At 48.7% G+C, this 16,317-nt stretch overlaps 1 protein-coding gene and 1 non-coding gene across 3 annotated transcripts in view; both read right to left on the bottom strand.

Moving 5' to 3' along the window:
* Window positions 1-5,370: 5,370 nt before the first annotated feature.
* Window positions 5,371-16,317, bottom strand: part of DAGLB (diacylglycerol lipase beta) — a 33,674-nt gene continuing 22,727 nt past the window's right edge. For both annotated transcript variants that reach the window (XM_008983564.4, XM_002744066.6), the window contains 6 exons: window positions 13,269-13,349; window positions 13,053-13,180; window positions 8,225-8,293; window positions 8,071-8,143; window positions 6,340-6,590; window positions 5,371-6,253 (listed from right to left, as the gene is read on the bottom strand). In XM_008983564.4, the coding sequence (XP_008981812.1) occupies window positions 6,055-6,253; window positions 6,340-6,590; window positions 8,071-8,143; window positions 8,225-8,293; window positions 13,053-13,180; window positions 13,269-13,349 (801 nt within the window). In that variant the 3' untranslated portion in view covers window positions 5,371-6,054. The remainder of the gene's footprint in view (window positions 6,254-6,339; window positions 6,591-8,070; window positions 8,144-8,224; window positions 8,294-13,052; window positions 13,181-13,268; window positions 13,350-16,317) is intronic.
* On the bottom strand, window positions 12,392-12,532 carry LOC118151744 (U4 spliceosomal RNA). Its single transcript, XR_004740160.2, has one exon. It is a non-coding gene; the product is annotated as a U4 spliceosomal RNA (small nuclear RNA).

Below are 16,317 nucleotides of genomic sequence, written 5' to 3' on the forward strand. Positions count from 1 at the left end.
CCCAGTTAATAGAGCAGGCATGGAGGTGACGTTCATGTTTGGACCTTTTGAACAGCGGTGACGCTCTGATGAAGAAACCCACGTCGGGGTGTGAGCGCACATCCTGGCCCAGAGCTTGGAGCTTGAAGATGCAGATGTTGGGACCCCAGACTGGCCCTGGAAGAGTAGAGGATGGTGAACCACACACCCTCAAGGTCCTTTCCAGAGGCTGGATGGGTGGCTTATGCCTGAAAGCCCAGCGCTTTGGGAGGCTGAGGCAGGAGGAGCACTTGAACCTGGGAGTTCTAGACCAGCCTGGACAAGAGAGACCTCTCTCTACCAAAAAAAAAAAAAAAAAAAAAAGGCTTAACTTGCACTATACAAAGGTTTATGTTAAAATTAGTTTTCTTAGTATTCCTTTTTATTGCTTTGAAGATTGTTTTTGAGTATTTTTTAAACTGAGATAAATAATGTAGTTTTTGTTTTTTTGAGACAAAAGTCTTGCTCTTGTCCCCTAGGCTGGAGAGCAATGGTGCAATCTTGGCTCAATGCAACCTCTGCCTCCCAGGTTCAAGCAATTCTGCCTCAGCCTCCCAAGTAGCTGGGATTAACAGGCACACACTACACACCAGTTTTTGTAATTTTAGTAGAGAGGGGGTTTCACTATGATGACCAGGCTGGTCTCAAACTCCTGACCTCAGGTGATCCGCCTGCCGTGGTCTCCCAAAGTCCTGGTATTACAGGCGTGAACCACCATGCCCGGCTGCAGTTTTTATTTTTTGAGAGGGTCTGGCTCTGTTACCAAGGCTGGAGTACAGTGGCACAGCCTTGGCTTGCTGCAACCTCTGCCCCCTGTGTTCCTGCTATCCTACTTCAGCTTCTGAAGTAGCTGGGACCACAGGTACACACCGCCCCCCTCCCCAGCTATTTTCTTTTTATTTTTTGTAGGGTTTCGCCATGTTGGCCAGGCTGGTCTCAAATTCTTGAGCTCAAGCAGTCTGCCTGCCTCGACCTCCCAAAGTGCCGGCACTACAGGTGTGAGCCACCATACCTGGCAATATGCAGTTTAAAAAAGTTTTAGTGGTTTTTAAAGAAAAGTCTTTCCCCTTCATACCTTCTCTAGAAGGAATACTTTGTTAGCTTACCTAATTTTTGGTATTTTACCTGCCCGTGTCTGAATTAGGCTTTTTGTGTAAGTGAAACTTCTGAGTTCAGCATTCTCATCAACATTCCCACTACAGAAGATGTGAGGCTTGCTTTTCCAGTTGCAACTCTCTGCCCAAAACGCTGCTCATTCCTCAGTATGATGGTTTCGATGGACTCAGTTTAGTGCCTGCACGGTCTCTGCTATGTAAACTGCTCACTGGCCATGCTCAGTAGCAGAAAAAACAATTTCCTGAATAACTTCTGGTTTCCTTTGGGATAATCAGTGCTTTGCTTGCTTTTCTGTGTATGGAATTCAATTGTGAATTTTTTTTTTTTTTTTTTGAGGCAGGGTCTTGCTCTGTCACCCAGGCTGGAGTGCAGTGGTGCCATCACAGCTCCTGGGCTCGTGATCCTCTTGCCTTAGCTTCCTGAGTAGCTGGGACCACAGGTGTGTGCAACCATGTCCGGCTAATTTTTAAAACTTTTAGTAGAGTCAGGGATCTCCCTATGTTGCCTAGGTTGGCCTTGAACTCCTGGCCTCAAGCCATTCTTCCACCTCAGCCTCCCAAAGTGCTGGGATTACAGGTATGAGCCACTGTGCCTGTCCTCAACTGTGAATTTTCATCTATTGTCTAAACCTCTCAAGATGTTCAGATGTGTTGTCATTTTACCAATATCCATTTTCCTGAAGTCATCTGACCTGCACCTCTCTTAGGCACTGGTCTTCATTTCCTTCATCCTGAATGGCTTCTCCAAGAGCTCCTTGAGAGTGTGTTGGAAGTACGTACAGTCACGTACCACATGACATTTCAGTCAACAATGTAGCGCATATTTGGTAGTGTATGAGATTATACCTTTTTACTGTACCTTTGCTGTGTATAGATAGCAAATACCACTGTTACAACTGTCCACTGTATTCAGTATAGTAACAGACTGTGCAGCCTCCTAGCCCAGGAGCAGTGAGCAGGCCCTACCCGAGAGACTAGGTGTGCGGTAGGCTGTATGGTCTAGATTTGTGGAAGTCCGCTCTGACGTTAACACAGTGAAATCACCCATGTGTTTCTCAGAATGTATACCCATTGTTAAGTAAGGCATTGCTCTTATTTTTGAGCCCCTGCATCTTTGAAAACAACGGTTTTACAGTACTTTTGGCTGGGTCTAAAATTCTAGGTTGGTGATAACATCCCTTTGAAGTTACATTTTTGAGACAGGGTCTCACTTTGTTACCCAGGCTGGAGTGCACTGGCATGATCTCGGTTTACTGTGGCCTTGATAGCCTGGGCTCAAGCAGTCCTGCTCAGCCTCTCAAGTAGCAGGGCCTACAGGTGTTTGCCACCACACCCAGCTAATTTTGTTTGTAGATATGGGATCTGACTTTGTTGCTTAGTCTGCAGATTCTGTTTTTCTTTTTTTTAGACAGGCTCTTGTGTTGAGCAGGCTTAGACTCAAACTCCTGGGCTCAAGTGATCCTCCCACTTCAGGCGTTCACATACCTGGGACTACAGGCTTGGTCCACTGCACCCAGCCTCCCGTCAGCTAAAATTATTTATTTTTTTTGAGACAGAGTTTCGCTCTTGTTACCCAGGCTGGAGTGCAATGGCACGATCTCAGCTCACTGCAACCTCCGCCTCCTGGGTTCAAGCAATTCTCCTGCCTCAGCCTCCCGAGTAGGGACCTCAGGCATGCACCACCATGCCCAGCTAATTTTTTGTGTTTTTAGTAGAGACGGGGTTTCGCCATGTTGACCAGGATGGTCTCGATCTCTTGATCTCGTGATCCACCCACTTCAACCTCCCAAAGTTCTGGGATTATAGGCGTGAGCCACTGTGCCCGGCCTAAAATTTTTTATTTTATTTTTGGCCAGGCACAGTGGCTCATGCCTGTAATCCCAGCTTCTTGGGAGGCTGAGGTAGGAGAATTGCTTGAACCCGGGAGATAAGGTTGCAGTGAGCCAAGATTGTGCCACTGCACTCCAGCCTGTGCCACAAAGTGACTTTTTTTTTTTTTTTTTTGAGATGGGGGCGGGGATCTTGCTGTGTTGCCCATTCTTGTCTTGAGTTCAAGTAATCCTCCCTCTTCGGCCTCCCAAAATGGGATGATGCTAGGCCTGAGCCACTGAGCCTGGCCCCTTCAGATTTCAGAAGGCAGTTCTTCCATTACCTTCCTCAGCCATTTCTGTTGGGATGTATTTTTTCTTAAATTTTGTGAGATTGTCTTTTTCTCTTCCATACCCTAGGGTTTATTTTATCCACTGTGCTGTGCACTTGGTGGCCACTTTCCATCTGGAAACTCGTGCCTTTCCATTTTGCTTAGAACAGCTAATCAGATGTCGCACCTCCCAGAGTGGCCTCATAACCTTTTCCCTGATTGTTGTCTTTGAGCTTTCGATTTTGTCTGATGCTTTTCATCTTCAGGACCTCTTCTCCACTCTCCACTGTGAGCCACCAGGGTCAGTTCTGAGTCACAGTGCTTTTTCGGAGTCCCAAGCCACGGCATGGGTCATCAGGGGCTTCTGCCCACATCAGCTGTTTCTTTTGGTTTCTTGTTCCTGAGTGTCAGGAGTCCTTGCTCATGCTTCAAGGTTGAAGTTGGAAACAGCTCCTCAGGATGGTCACACCATGTGGTGAGTCCAGCTTGTACCTTTCTGATACTCGGTGAGTGCAGGAATTGTGTTTAGAAACAAAGCTTGTAGCAGTTGGATGCTGCTACAGAATTTTTTTTTCCTTTTTGGAGACTGCCTTGCTCTGTCGCCCAGGAGGCTAGAGTGCAATGGCATGATCTCCTCTCCCTGCAGCCTCTGCCTCCCAGGTTCAAGCAATTCTCTTGCCTCAGCCTCCTGACACTTCAGGTGCCTGCCACCACGCCTGCCTTTTTTTTTTTTTTTTGGTGGGGGGAGGTGGAGTCTTGTTCTGTTGCCCAGGCTGGAGTGCAGTGGTGTGTTCGCAGCTCACTGCAACCTCCGCCTCACAGGTTCAAGTGATTGTCCTGCCTCATTCTGCTGAGTAGCTGGGGCTATAGATGTACACCACCACCCCTGGCTAATTTTTTGTATTTTTAGTAGAGATGGGGTTTCACCATGTTGGCCAGGCTGACCTCGGGTATCTGCCTGCCTTGCCCTCCCAAAGTGCTGGGATTACAGGCATGAGCCACCTCACGCAGCCTGCTACAGCATTTCAGTTAAAGTTGTACTTTTTTTTTTTTTGAGACGAAGTCTTCCTCTGTCGCCCAGGCTAGAGTGCAATGGCGTGATCTCAGCTCATTGCAACCTCCACCTCCTGGATTTAAGCGATTCTTTTGCCTCAGCCTCCTGAGTAGCTGGGAGTACAGGTGTGTGTCACTGTGCCAGGCTAATTTTTGTATTTTTACCGTATTGGCCAGACTGGTGTTGAACTCCTGACCTCGTGATCCGCCTGCCTCAGCCTCCCAAAGTTCTGGGATTACAGGCATGAGCCTCTGTGCCTGCTATAGTTGTACATTTATTTTTGTGAGACAGGGTCTCACTCTGTCATCCAGGGTAGAGTGCAGTGGCGTGACCGCAGCTCACTGCAACTGAACTCATGGGGTCCAGTGTCTGCCTGCCTCAGCCTCCTAGAGTGCTGAGATTACAGGGGTGAGCCCTTGTACCTGGCCTGGTTTTTTTTTTTTCCCTTCCACATCCTCCCAGCCTGAAATTTTTAAAGGGCTCTTTGCAGGCTTTCCAAAGCTCTAAGGTGGCATGGCTGCGACAGCTGAAAGGCCCCAAGGAGATGTCTTCTGAGGTCAGATTTCCCGGGAGAATCTTCTGCTTGAAGACTTGGGGAGCTGGGAGGGGAAGCCATGCTGGTGCCCAGTCCCCACCTTCCACCCCAGAGCAAACCAAGGGCCAGGTTTCTTCCTGCTTTCGAGCAAACCTGCTCTTTGGCTGGTCCTGGTCTGCGTCACCCCCACTTCACAGCTGCCCAGGGGTCTTGTAAGCCGGGGTCAGTTACTGGCTTTCTTTCCCTCTGAAATTTCTGTATTGCTTGTCTGTCATCTGACTGTTCGAGTCTTTCCCATCCTGTGGGTCTGTGCTTTTTGGAGAAATCTCCCTCCTGTCATTCTGTTGGGCTTCTGGTTAGGGAGAGGGGGCGAAATCATTGCTTGTGCATCTTCCATCTGTAGCCAGAACCCCAATGTTTAAAAACCCTGGAAGCCTTGCTCTACAACCACCCAGTATATTAGACCTCCTGAAATCCCCAGTAAGGGAGCATGTGACTGGACACACACTATCGTGACGCGTGCTTTATTGTTTTAACTCCTGAATCCACTGGCTGACCTCAGAGCCAGAAGAGTAAGCAAGAATTAATCAACTCTTGATGTGGACACAACTGGGCGGTGTGAACAAGAGCCGGGGTGCTGTGGCTCAGCGGGGCGGGGCATGGGTTCCACTCGATTACCCAACTGGGTTTCATCTTCATCCCCAGCCAGAGCCCAGGGCTACCCTTGGTGATACCCAGGAGAAAACCCTAGCCCACACTCTCCCAACAGTTCCATTTGCACAGTCAGGGAAGCCCAGTTAGAAAAACAAAGTGCATTTCTATAGACCACGTTCAGTGAAAAGGGCTGGCTTGAGGGTGGGAGGCCCACTGGATTCCTGCACTTCTGGAGCAGTTCTCAGACAGCCAAGGGATCCAGCTGCAGGCTGGGGCTTCTCGAGGCTGCCTGCATGTTCGCTGGGTCTCGGGAGCCCTCCTATCCCCTGAGTGTGCTCACTGCTTCTGCTACTATTATGGCCACAATTACTTCCCATCGCTTGTTCAGTCACGGAGACCATAGGGTTCCTTTCCCATCCACTTCCTCTTGGTGGATGGTCACTGTATTGGCGTCATGAGAATTCCTTGGATGGTAAGTCAGAAATTAAGGACAAAAGTGTGAGTCTGTCATTCCTGGGAGAGTTTGCAGTAGCCCTGGTCAGGCCACGTCCACGCTGGAGACCCCTCGTGCCGGACAGGAGACGCAGGCTGCTCGGTTGGAGACCACGCTGTCCAAGGCCCGCATCAAGATGTCCGGCATGTGGTCTGTGAGCATCTTCGGACCTATGAGGATTTTGCTGAATTCTGCTTCATGTGACCACTTGGCGCTATACTGAGCAGCAGAGCAGCAGCCAAACCTGAAGCAGAAAAGGAGAGACATCAGCTGCCAAAGCTGCCCCCAGCTGACACTTCACTCCACCTGCCTTCCCACCACCACACTCACCGCCCTGAGGTGCCCTCCTCATGCAGGTGGATGATCCTGCCAGGAGGATAGAGAGGGGGGTACTTGGGAGAAGAGTCCAGCGGGGAGTCACTGGAGAAGCTGTAGGCCGGGGACCAGCGCGTCAGCAGGCTCTGCTCTCCGAGAAGAGGCTGTGTCAGGATCTCCTGGTCACCCCCGTCCAGCTCAGTGGGAAAATTGTTGGGGTTTCCTCCGAACAGTTCGTACCACAACCCGTGCAGCAAGATCTTGTACTGAGGGCGAGACCCAAGCAGCAGAAGGCTGTCACTCTCCCAGCAACTCACCCTGTCACCCGAGACCTCCCTGGGCTAGGAGCTGTGCTGGGTGGCGGCCACCTCGGCTCAGGACGAACACCCTTGCCTAGTACGGATCATGAGTGTGGGCTCTCTCTTGGGCAGTAAAACCATCACAGATAGGGCAGTATTTAAAAACCAAGTCATAAAGATTGTGAGGGAACATTTCCCTTAATTATTTTCAGAAAATTCTGCAAATCAGTTTTACCCTTCCCTTAAAGACATTAGATACTAATTTCTAAAAGAAAAATTGAAGGCTGGGCGTAGTGTGGCTCACACTGGTTATCCCAGCACTTTGGGAGGCAAGTGGATCGCTTCAACCCAGAAGTTTGAGACTAGCCTGGGCAACATGGTGAAACCCTGTCTTTACAAAATACACAAATGTTTGCCACTTGTGGTGGTGTGTGCCTGTAGTCCCAGCTACTCAGAAGGCTGAGGTGGGAGGATCACTTGAACTTGGGAGACCAAGGCTGCAGTGAGCTGAGACTGCACCACTGTACTTCAGCCTGGGTGACAGAGCGAGTCTTCATCTCGAAAAAAAAACCACACACACACACACACAAAATCCCCTGACAAGGGCACAGATAACACCATTTTTAGTGACTGCATGACATTACAATATAGATAAATAGGCCAGTACCTCTGAAGCTCTATTTGGCAGCCTCACTTCCTAAGCTTTCAGAGAATAAAGCCAAAAGGCATTCACATACTGTTAGTCACAAGACAGGACTGAGAAGTCTGTCAGAAAGCAAAATCAAATGGATGCTTCCTCCAGGACATTTTCTTTTTTTTAAGAATATAGACAGGGTCTTGCTGTGTTGCCCAGGCTGGCCTCAAGGGATCCTCCTGCCTTGGCCTCCTGAGGTGCTGAGATTCCAGGCATGCGCCGCTGCGCCCAGCCCAGATCCTATTTCATTCCTGTGCCATTTCCTGTACTTGCCGTAGCTATTTGCTTTCTTAGGCATCAGAATCCTAGACCAGAATCTGACTAGAGGGTGGGAGGAGAACTTCAGCAACAGCATAAAGTGCCCTGTGCTGAGGCTGCAGTTCCTCCCAGCTCTCCAGAGCATCTCACAGCCAGGCCCTCTCAAAAGGCACCCCGCGGCCGGGCGCGGTGGCTCACGCCTGTAATTCCAGCACTTTGGGAGGCCGAGGCGGGTGGATCATGAGGTCAAGAGATCGAGACCATCCTGGTCAATATGGTGAAACCCCGTCTCTACTAAAAAATATACAAAAAATTAGCTGGGCATGGTGGCGCGTGCCTGTAATCCCAGCTACTCGGGAGGCTGAGGCAGGAGAATTGCCTGAACCCAGGAGGCGGAGGTTGCGGTGAGCCGAGATCGTGCCATTTGCACTCCAGCCTGGGTAAGAGCAAAACTCCGTCTCAAAAAAAAAAAAAAAAAAAAGGCACCCCGCTTACCTTGGGTTTACTGCAGTGTGCGATCACTCGCAAGATTCTTCTCTTTAGATCTTCCAAGTTGGTCACACTGAGCCTGTTTAGCAAAGAGGCACACTGAGGCTGGGACCTGGCACTCCCAGTACCCAGCCCTGGGCACAGCGCCGGGTGGGCTTACCTGGGAATGACATCCTTCCCCAGGACGAGTGACACTATGAAGCTCCGAGAGTATTCATGCAGAGCTTTGCTGAAATTCCAAACAGGGAGAGGACGTTAGCTTTACCATCACACTGCCCACAAGGACTTCCAAGAGAGAAGTCGGTAACACTGCCAGGTCACTGAGGGGTTAGTTTCACAGCCCTCAGCTCTGCTCTCTAAAGGGAGGGGAAACACCAGTTACAGCGACTCACTGGCCAGATCCACTAAGGTCACAGTATCCGTTCAAGAGAGACCTCCGCAGCTAAAACTGCAGACTGGACACCAAGACGGGCCAGGCCCATGCATCTGTCCTCTGACCCAGAAACCCCACTTGGAATCTTTGATGGTGCATCTGGCCATCAAAGATGCACCAGCAAAAATCAAGGGGCAGAGGCAACAGGCGATTCACTGCAGCGGAACCTGCACCAGCAGAGGCTGGGAGCCTCCAAATACCCAGCCACAGAGCTGCCTTCAATCCACTAACAGCAACAAGTCACACAATCAATAGTGTCCTGCACAGCTGGGAGAAGGAGGAGGGCTGTGTGTGCTGCTGCGGGGCCATCTCGGGACACGGTGAAAGTTAACAGCCGCAGCAGAGGCAGACGAGCAGGTAGAGGAAGAGGGGAACACAAACATGCTTACTTCCAGCTATGGACACATGGAAACATAGGTGAAAACCACGCACACTTCTACCTGTGGGGTGACAGAACGGCATTTCTGAGGGAATAAGGATGGAAACGAGATTCCTCTGAATGCACCTTGCTTTGTTGAATTGTCTTTGGAACTGATTTTCTTTGTTTCTGTTTTTGTTTTTTGAGAGTCTCGCTTTGTCACTCACGCTGGAGAGCAGTGGCATGATCTTGGCTCACTGCAACCTCCGCCTCCCAGGTTAAAGCGATTCCCCTGCTTCAGTCTCCTGAGTAGCTGGGATTATAGGCACTTGGCTAGTTTTTTGTATTTTAGTAGAAACAGGGTTTCACCATGTTGGCCAGGATGGTCTCAATCTCCTGACTTTGTCATCCATCCTCCCACCTTGGGCTCCCAAAGTATGCACCCAGCCTTTTTTTTTTTTTTTTTTTAAATTGAGACGGACTCTCACTCTGTCACCCAGGCTGGAGTGCAGTGGCACGATATCGGCTCACTGCAACCTCCACCTCCCAGGTTCAAGTGATTCTCCTGTCTCAGCTTCCTGAGTAGCTGGGACTATAGGTGCACGCTGCCACGCCCAGCTAATTTTTTGTATTTTTAGTAGAGATGGGGTTTCATTGTGTTCCCCAGGTTGGTCTCGAACTCCTGAGCTCAGGCAGTTCACCTGCATCAGCTTCCCAAAATGCTAGGATTACAGGCGTGAGTCACCATGCCCGGCCTGATGTTTTATTTTATTTTACATCATTATATAAAACAAAATTGCACAAAATAACAAAGCAATCGCTAAAAATCAGAAGCCAAACAAAACAAACCTACTAGTGTATTAACCAAACAGAATTAATATTTTTAGTGAATTGAAAAAGAATTTGGCTGTACAGCTCTACCAGGAATATATTCCCACAAGAAAACCAACCGCACGGACATCGCAAACTCCTTTCAGTCATCCTAATGTTAGGCGTTATGCTGGTATTACTATTCCGAAAGGGTGCGCTATGCATTTCTACATGTACATATATTATGGGGGACATGTAATAAACAGGTTACTATTGGCAAAAAACAAATTTTTCAGGTCAGAAGAAGATACAAAGAGTTTCAGTAAAAACAATACACAACCATATGGTACAGGTAAAAACCCTGATACTGTTTGTTTTTTTTTGTTTTTGAGACAATCTAGCTCTGTTGCCCAGGCTGGAGTGCAGTGGCAGGATCTCAGCTCATTGTAACCTCTTCGCCCTGAGTTCAAGCAATCCTACCACCTTAGCCTCCCTGGTAGCTGTAAGCCGAGATCATAGCTGTGACCACAAGCACATGCCACCACATCCAGCTAATTTTTGTAAGGAATGGGGTCTTGCTATGTTGCCCAGGCTGCTCTCAATCTTGTGGGCTCAAGTGATGCTCCTGTCTCGGCCTCCCAAAGTGCTGGGATTACAGGTGTGACCCACCATGCCAGCCTCCTCATCTTTAAACTGGAAGTATCAATGTACACTAAGGTTTCCTTTTCTCTTTGGTGTAACGAAAGCCTTTCCTTCCTCTTTCCAAGGAAAAGCCAGGAAATTATGACCAGCCCTTTGGTAATGGGAACCACTAGTGCCCAGATTATAGTTCAGAAATACCATTTCCCACTAAAAGGCACCAATATTCCTTGGAGAAATGGTTGATTCCAGATGTGGAACAGGAAAAAAAAAAATACTTGCTCATTTCAAGCCCAAAACTTGAGAACATTTTATTGTACCATAAAGCAAGAAAATGAGGCCAGGCATATTGGCTCACACACCTTTAATCCCAGCACTTTGGGAGACTGAGGCAGGAGGATCACTTGAGCCCAGGAGTTTGAGACCAGCCTGGGGCAGCATAGTAAGACCCCAATCCTTACAAAACTTAGCTGGGTGTGGTGGTGTACGCCTGTGGTCCCAGCTACTTGGGAGGCTGAGGCTGGAAGATCACTTGAGCCCAGGAGGCAAGAGGCTACAGGGAGCCATGACTGTGCTACTACTGCACTCCAGCCTGGGCAACAGAGCAAAACCCTGTGTCCAAAAAAAAGCAAGAAAACAGACAAATGAAGCTTATTATTATTACATTTTTTTGAGACGCAGTCTCACTCTGTTGCCAGGCTGGAGTGCAGTGGTACAATCTCAGCTCATTGCAACCTCCATCTCCTTGGTTCAAGTGATCCTCCTGCCTCAGCCTCCCAAGTAGGGACTATGGGCATGCACCACCACATCCAGCTCATTTTGTATTTCTAGCAGAGATGGGGTTTCACCATGTTGGCCAGGATGGTCTTGATCTCCTACCTGGTGATATGCCTGCCTCAGCCTCCCAAAGTGCTGAAATTATAGGCATGAGCCAGCACACCCAGCCAATAATAACTACCTTTAAAAAAATGTTTTTTTTTAAAGACAGTGTCTCACTCCAACACGCAGGCTGGAGAGCAGTGGTAGAGTCAGAGCTCACTGCAACCTCTACCTCTTGGGGCTGAGATGATCCTCCTACCTCAACCTCCTGAGTCAATGAGACTACAGGCCTGTGTCCCACTGTGCTAATTTTTAAAATTTTGTGTAGAGATGGAGCCAGGCGCGGTGGCTCACACCTGTAATCCCAGCACTTTGGGAGGCCAAGGCGGACAGATTATTTGAGGTCAGGAGCTTGAAACCATCCTGGCCAACATGGTGAAAACCCATCTCTGCTAAAAATACAAAAACTAGACAGGCATGATGGCACATGCCTGTAATCTCAGCTACCTGGTGGCTGAGGCAGGAGAACTGCTTGAACTCAGGAGGTGGAGGTTCTAGTGAGCCAAGACAGCGCCACTGCACTCCAGCCTGGGAAACAGAGTGAGACTCTGTCTCAAAAAACAAGTTTTTTGTAGAGATTGGGTCTTGCTATGTTGCCAGGCTTGGTCTTGTGTTTCTGGCTTCGTATCATCCTTCCTCCTGGCCTCCCAAAGGGCTGGAATTACAGGTGTGAGCCACCATGCCTGGCCTATGTTATTTCACTTTAAAAAATTTAAAAACATTTTTTTTCAGAGACGGGGTCTTGCTATGTTGCCCAGGCTGGTCTCAAACTTCTGGGTTCAAGTGATCCTCTACCTCAACCTCACAAAGGACTGGGATTACAGGTGTGAGCCACCACACCTGGCCTTTATTTCATTTTAAATTGTGGTATAATTTTCCTTTATAATAAAGGCAAAAGGTTACGCAGAACAGTCAGTATGCTGAATCAGCAAAAAAAATGTACTTTTCAAACTCAAAAATGCCTTTCAACATGTCTATTATGCATGTGTCCAAGCTCAGCACACTGTGGCTCTGGGCAATCGCCTACGAGGTGTATGGATGTCGGCAACCTGCCCCCTCTGCTGGGGGTGTGTGAATGGCAGAGGCTGTGCATGCTTGTGGGGAGGGAGGGTATGAGAAAGCCCTACAACCTTCTGCTCAGTTTTGCTGTCTACCTAAAACTGCTCTAAAAAATAAAGTGTTTTAAAAAAGACTCTTATTTTTTTCAGTCTCCGTAGAGACTGTTAAAAATTGCCAGTGCCGACTCTATTTCAAGTCGTCATGGCGGGGTATTGGGAAAAGTTTTCAATTAGCAATAGTTGTGCCTCAGATAAACCTCATCGGCTACAATACTGCCACGGTGCAAAGCTAAGACTCTTAGAAGTATATCATTTAGGAAGTTAAAGGTCTGGTCACACAGGTCTAAGAAAGGCTGTACAGACTTTCTTCAGTCAAATAGTGCTTCAAAACACACACCTCAGCTGGGTGTGGTGGCTCAAGCTTGTAAATCCCAGCACTTTGGGAGGCCCAGGTCAGCAGATCACTTGAGGTCAGGAGTTCAAGACCAGCCTGAGCAACATGTTGAAACCCCTCCTCTACTAAAAATACAAAAATTAGCCAGGTGTGGTGGCTGACACTTGTAATCCCAGCTACTCGAGAGTTTGAGGCAGGAGAATCGCCTGAACTTGGGAGGCGGAGGTTGTAGTGAGCCAGAATAGTGCCATGGCACTGCAGCCTGGGCGACAGAGCAAGACTCCGTCTCAAAAACAAAACCAAACCACAAACCTTTCTTGTGGACGGGAAATTATAACTAAATGACAAATAAAAGATGAGTCTTGACCAGATGACTTGTAAGTAGCAAGCTGTTAGAGCAGGAAAACAAAGGCTCACCTCCACAGCCCCCGGGGTGGGGCAAAGGCGTAGCACCTGACCTGCGGGTAGGCGGCTCTGAGCATGGTGGCCAGCAGGGCTGCCGCCCCACCCCCGAGGCTGTGGCCCACAATGACCAGTCGGTACTCCTAGAGGACAGACAGCAGAGTGAGGTGAAGGGGAAAAACAACAGCTCCAGAGAGGACGAGGACAAGGAAAGAAACATTAAGATCTCACAGGAGCAATGCTGAAGGCTTGGCTCAAAATCCCGTCGTGGATGAGTCGTCGGTAAACGTATCTGGCAGCTTGAGAAATACCCTAAAAACACAGACAAAGAAGGTGGCCATGAATCCTCAGACAAGGCAGGCCCAGTGGAAACTCACGATGGGATGACGCTGTGCACCGATATGTGAGTCTTTCTGGGATCCGCTGCCACGTCCGTCGTTCATGGCTGTGCTCCCAGCACCTTGTACAGGGCCTGGCATGAAGCAGATGCTGGGTGTGGTGGCTCATGCCTGTAATCCCAGCACTATGGGAGGCCAAGACAGGAGGATCACTTGAGCCCAGGAGTTAAAGACAAGCCTGGGCAGTATCATCTCTACGAAAAATAAAAATGTAAGACTAGCTTGGATCCTGTCTCTACTAAAAAAACCAACACAACCAGGCTTGGTGGCAAGTGCCTGTAGTCCCAGCTATTCGGGAGGCTGAGGTGGGAGGATCTCTTGAGCCCAGAAAGTTGAGGCTGCAGTGAGTTATGACTGCACCACTGGGCAACAGAGCAAGACCCAGTCTCAAAAAAACAGAAAAACCCAAAACAAAAAAATATCTTTCCACATATACATTTCTGTGGCAAATCTCTTTAGCTACACAGTTTTGTGCTGTGTTAACATATCACAGTTTACTTCAGGCAAGTCCCTCTGGCTGGTCAGATTTAGGCTTTTAAAATGACATTTAAACAAAGTTCTAGAGCTGACAAAGTGGCCCACACCTGCAATTCTAACTATTTGGGAGGCTGAGGCAGGAGGATCACTTGAGCCCAGGAGGTTGAGATCAGCCTGAGCAACATAGCAAAACCCCATTTCTCTAAAACAACAACAAAATCCATAAAGTTCCAAATCAAAGACTCTGATAAGCATCCGCTGTTCCTGCAAAGGTAAAACTAGACCATCAGAAGTGAGTTTTAGGGAGGTCAGGTTTGGGTTTAGCTTCAAAAAATAAGTAAAATTTTAAATTTTCTTTTGTTTTTCTCAAGATGAAGTCTTGCTCTGTCACCCAGACTGGAGTGCAATGGCACTCTCGGCTCACCGCAACCCCTGCTTCCTGGGCTCAAGCAATTCTCCTGACTTAGCTTCCGGAGTAGCTGGGACTACAGGTTTGCATCACCACGCCCAGGTACTTTTTTGTATTTTTAGTAGAGATGGGGTTTCACCATGTTGGCCAGGCTGGTCTCGAACTTCTGACCTTGTGATCTGCCTGCCTCTGCCTCCCAAAGTGCTGGGATTACAGGTGTGAGCCACCAAGCCCTGCAAATTTTCTAACGTATACATCTATCCTCTAAAACAGGCTTCTTGAAAATTAACCAGTTGGCTGGATGTGGTGGCTCATGCTTCTAATCCCAACACTGTGGGAGGCTGAGGCAGGAGGATCACTTGTGCCCAGGAGTTCAAGGTTACAGTGAACTATGGTTGAACCATTGGACTCTAGCCTGGGTGGCACAGTGAGACTCTGTTTCTGAAAAATAATCACAATAAAAATAATAAATAAGAGAAAAAAAATGAAGCCATTCCTATATGCAGTTAAGCCCTCAAAAATTTTTTAAAAAAGAAAAGCAGTTCCAGGGAAACAACCCTGTCAATCAAAACTGTCTTCAGAGTGCTTCCTCACGGTGGCTCCTGTGCTGGGCCCTGAAAAAGGGGGCCTGGCCCCTGCAGCTTCTATTCTAACAGGATGGGGTGGAGGAAATCCCACAGAAGATGGGAGGCTATTTTTGATCATCTCTATTGGAAATGCAAGTTTCTAAGAGATAAATAATTCAGCAAGTAGAATGCTGAACCTGGTCATCATGTAAGAAACATTTTTAAAAGGCCTCAACACTGTGCATTCGGACGGCACTTTTTCTTTTTGGAGATAAGAGTCTGGGGTTCAAGTGATTTTCCTGCCTCAGCCCTCCAAGTAGCTGGGATTACAGGCAGCAACCACCACGCCTGGCTAATTTTTGTATTTTTAGCAGAGACGAGGCTTCACCATGTTGGCCAAGCTAGTCTTGAACTCCTGACCTCAAGTGATCCACCTGTGTTGGCCTCCCAAGTGCTGGGATTACAGGTGTGAGCCACCGCACCTGGCCCGGATGGCACTTCTTGACAAACCCTAGATGCTCTTTCTCCTGCAATGGCAGGATGCAGTCAACTTCAGACAACACTCGCTGGGCACCTACCCTGTGGCCAGTGCTGGGCAGGCAGAGCCCAGCAGGACGTGGACTAAGCTGCTGCTGGCGAGCCTCGTTGGCACACACATCCAACAACCAAACGCCAAGGCCCTTTTTGGCTGCACAGGTTTGGAGTCCGATTACTGTGGACACCATCAGAGCCAAAACTCAGCTCGATTTGGCACAAATGAAGCCAAGAGCAGAGGACAGGCCCTGAGCGGCAGCCTTCCCGACCCAAGGGACAAACTGTCGCTAAAATACGAGCACAGCACAGGGTGCCTCAGCTGCCACTCAGGCCAGGGGTGGGGGCCTCAGCTTGTGGTCATGTAAAGCCTTAGCCTGAGTAGATCCACCCAGGCCAAGTCCCGAGCCCGACGGATTTCTGGGGCATCTCTGTACTAAGGCTTACAGTTCCTCCTTTCTTCACACACACCCAGTAACAGTCAAACTGGAGTCTTTTGTAAACTGAAGTACAAAAAAGACAGCAAAGGGCCTGGCATGGTGGCTCATGCCTGTAATCCCAGCACTTTGGGAGAATGAGGCTGGAGGACTGTTTGGGCACAGGAGTTTAAGACCAGTCTGGGCAACATAGTGAGACCCCAACTCTACAAAATTAAAAAAAAAAAAAATTAGCCACACATGGTGGCTCATTCCTGTAATCTCAGCACTTTGAGAGGCCGAGGCAGAATTGCTTGGTCTCAGGAGTTCGAGACCAGCCTGGGCAACATGGTGAAACACCATCTCTACAAAAAATACAATATTAGCCAGGCATGGTAGTACATGTCTGTAGTCCCAGCTACTTGAGGGGCTGAGAGGGGACAATCTTTTGAGCCCAGGGAAGTAAAGGCTGCAGTGAGCTGT

This window comes from Callithrix jacchus, chromosome 2, assembly GCF_049354715.1.
Source record: "Callithrix jacchus isolate 240 chromosome 2, calJac240_pri, whole genome shotgun sequence".
In the NCBI taxonomy this organism is placed as follows: domain Eukaryota; kingdom Metazoa; phylum Chordata; class Mammalia; order Primates; family Cebidae; genus Callithrix; species Callithrix jacchus.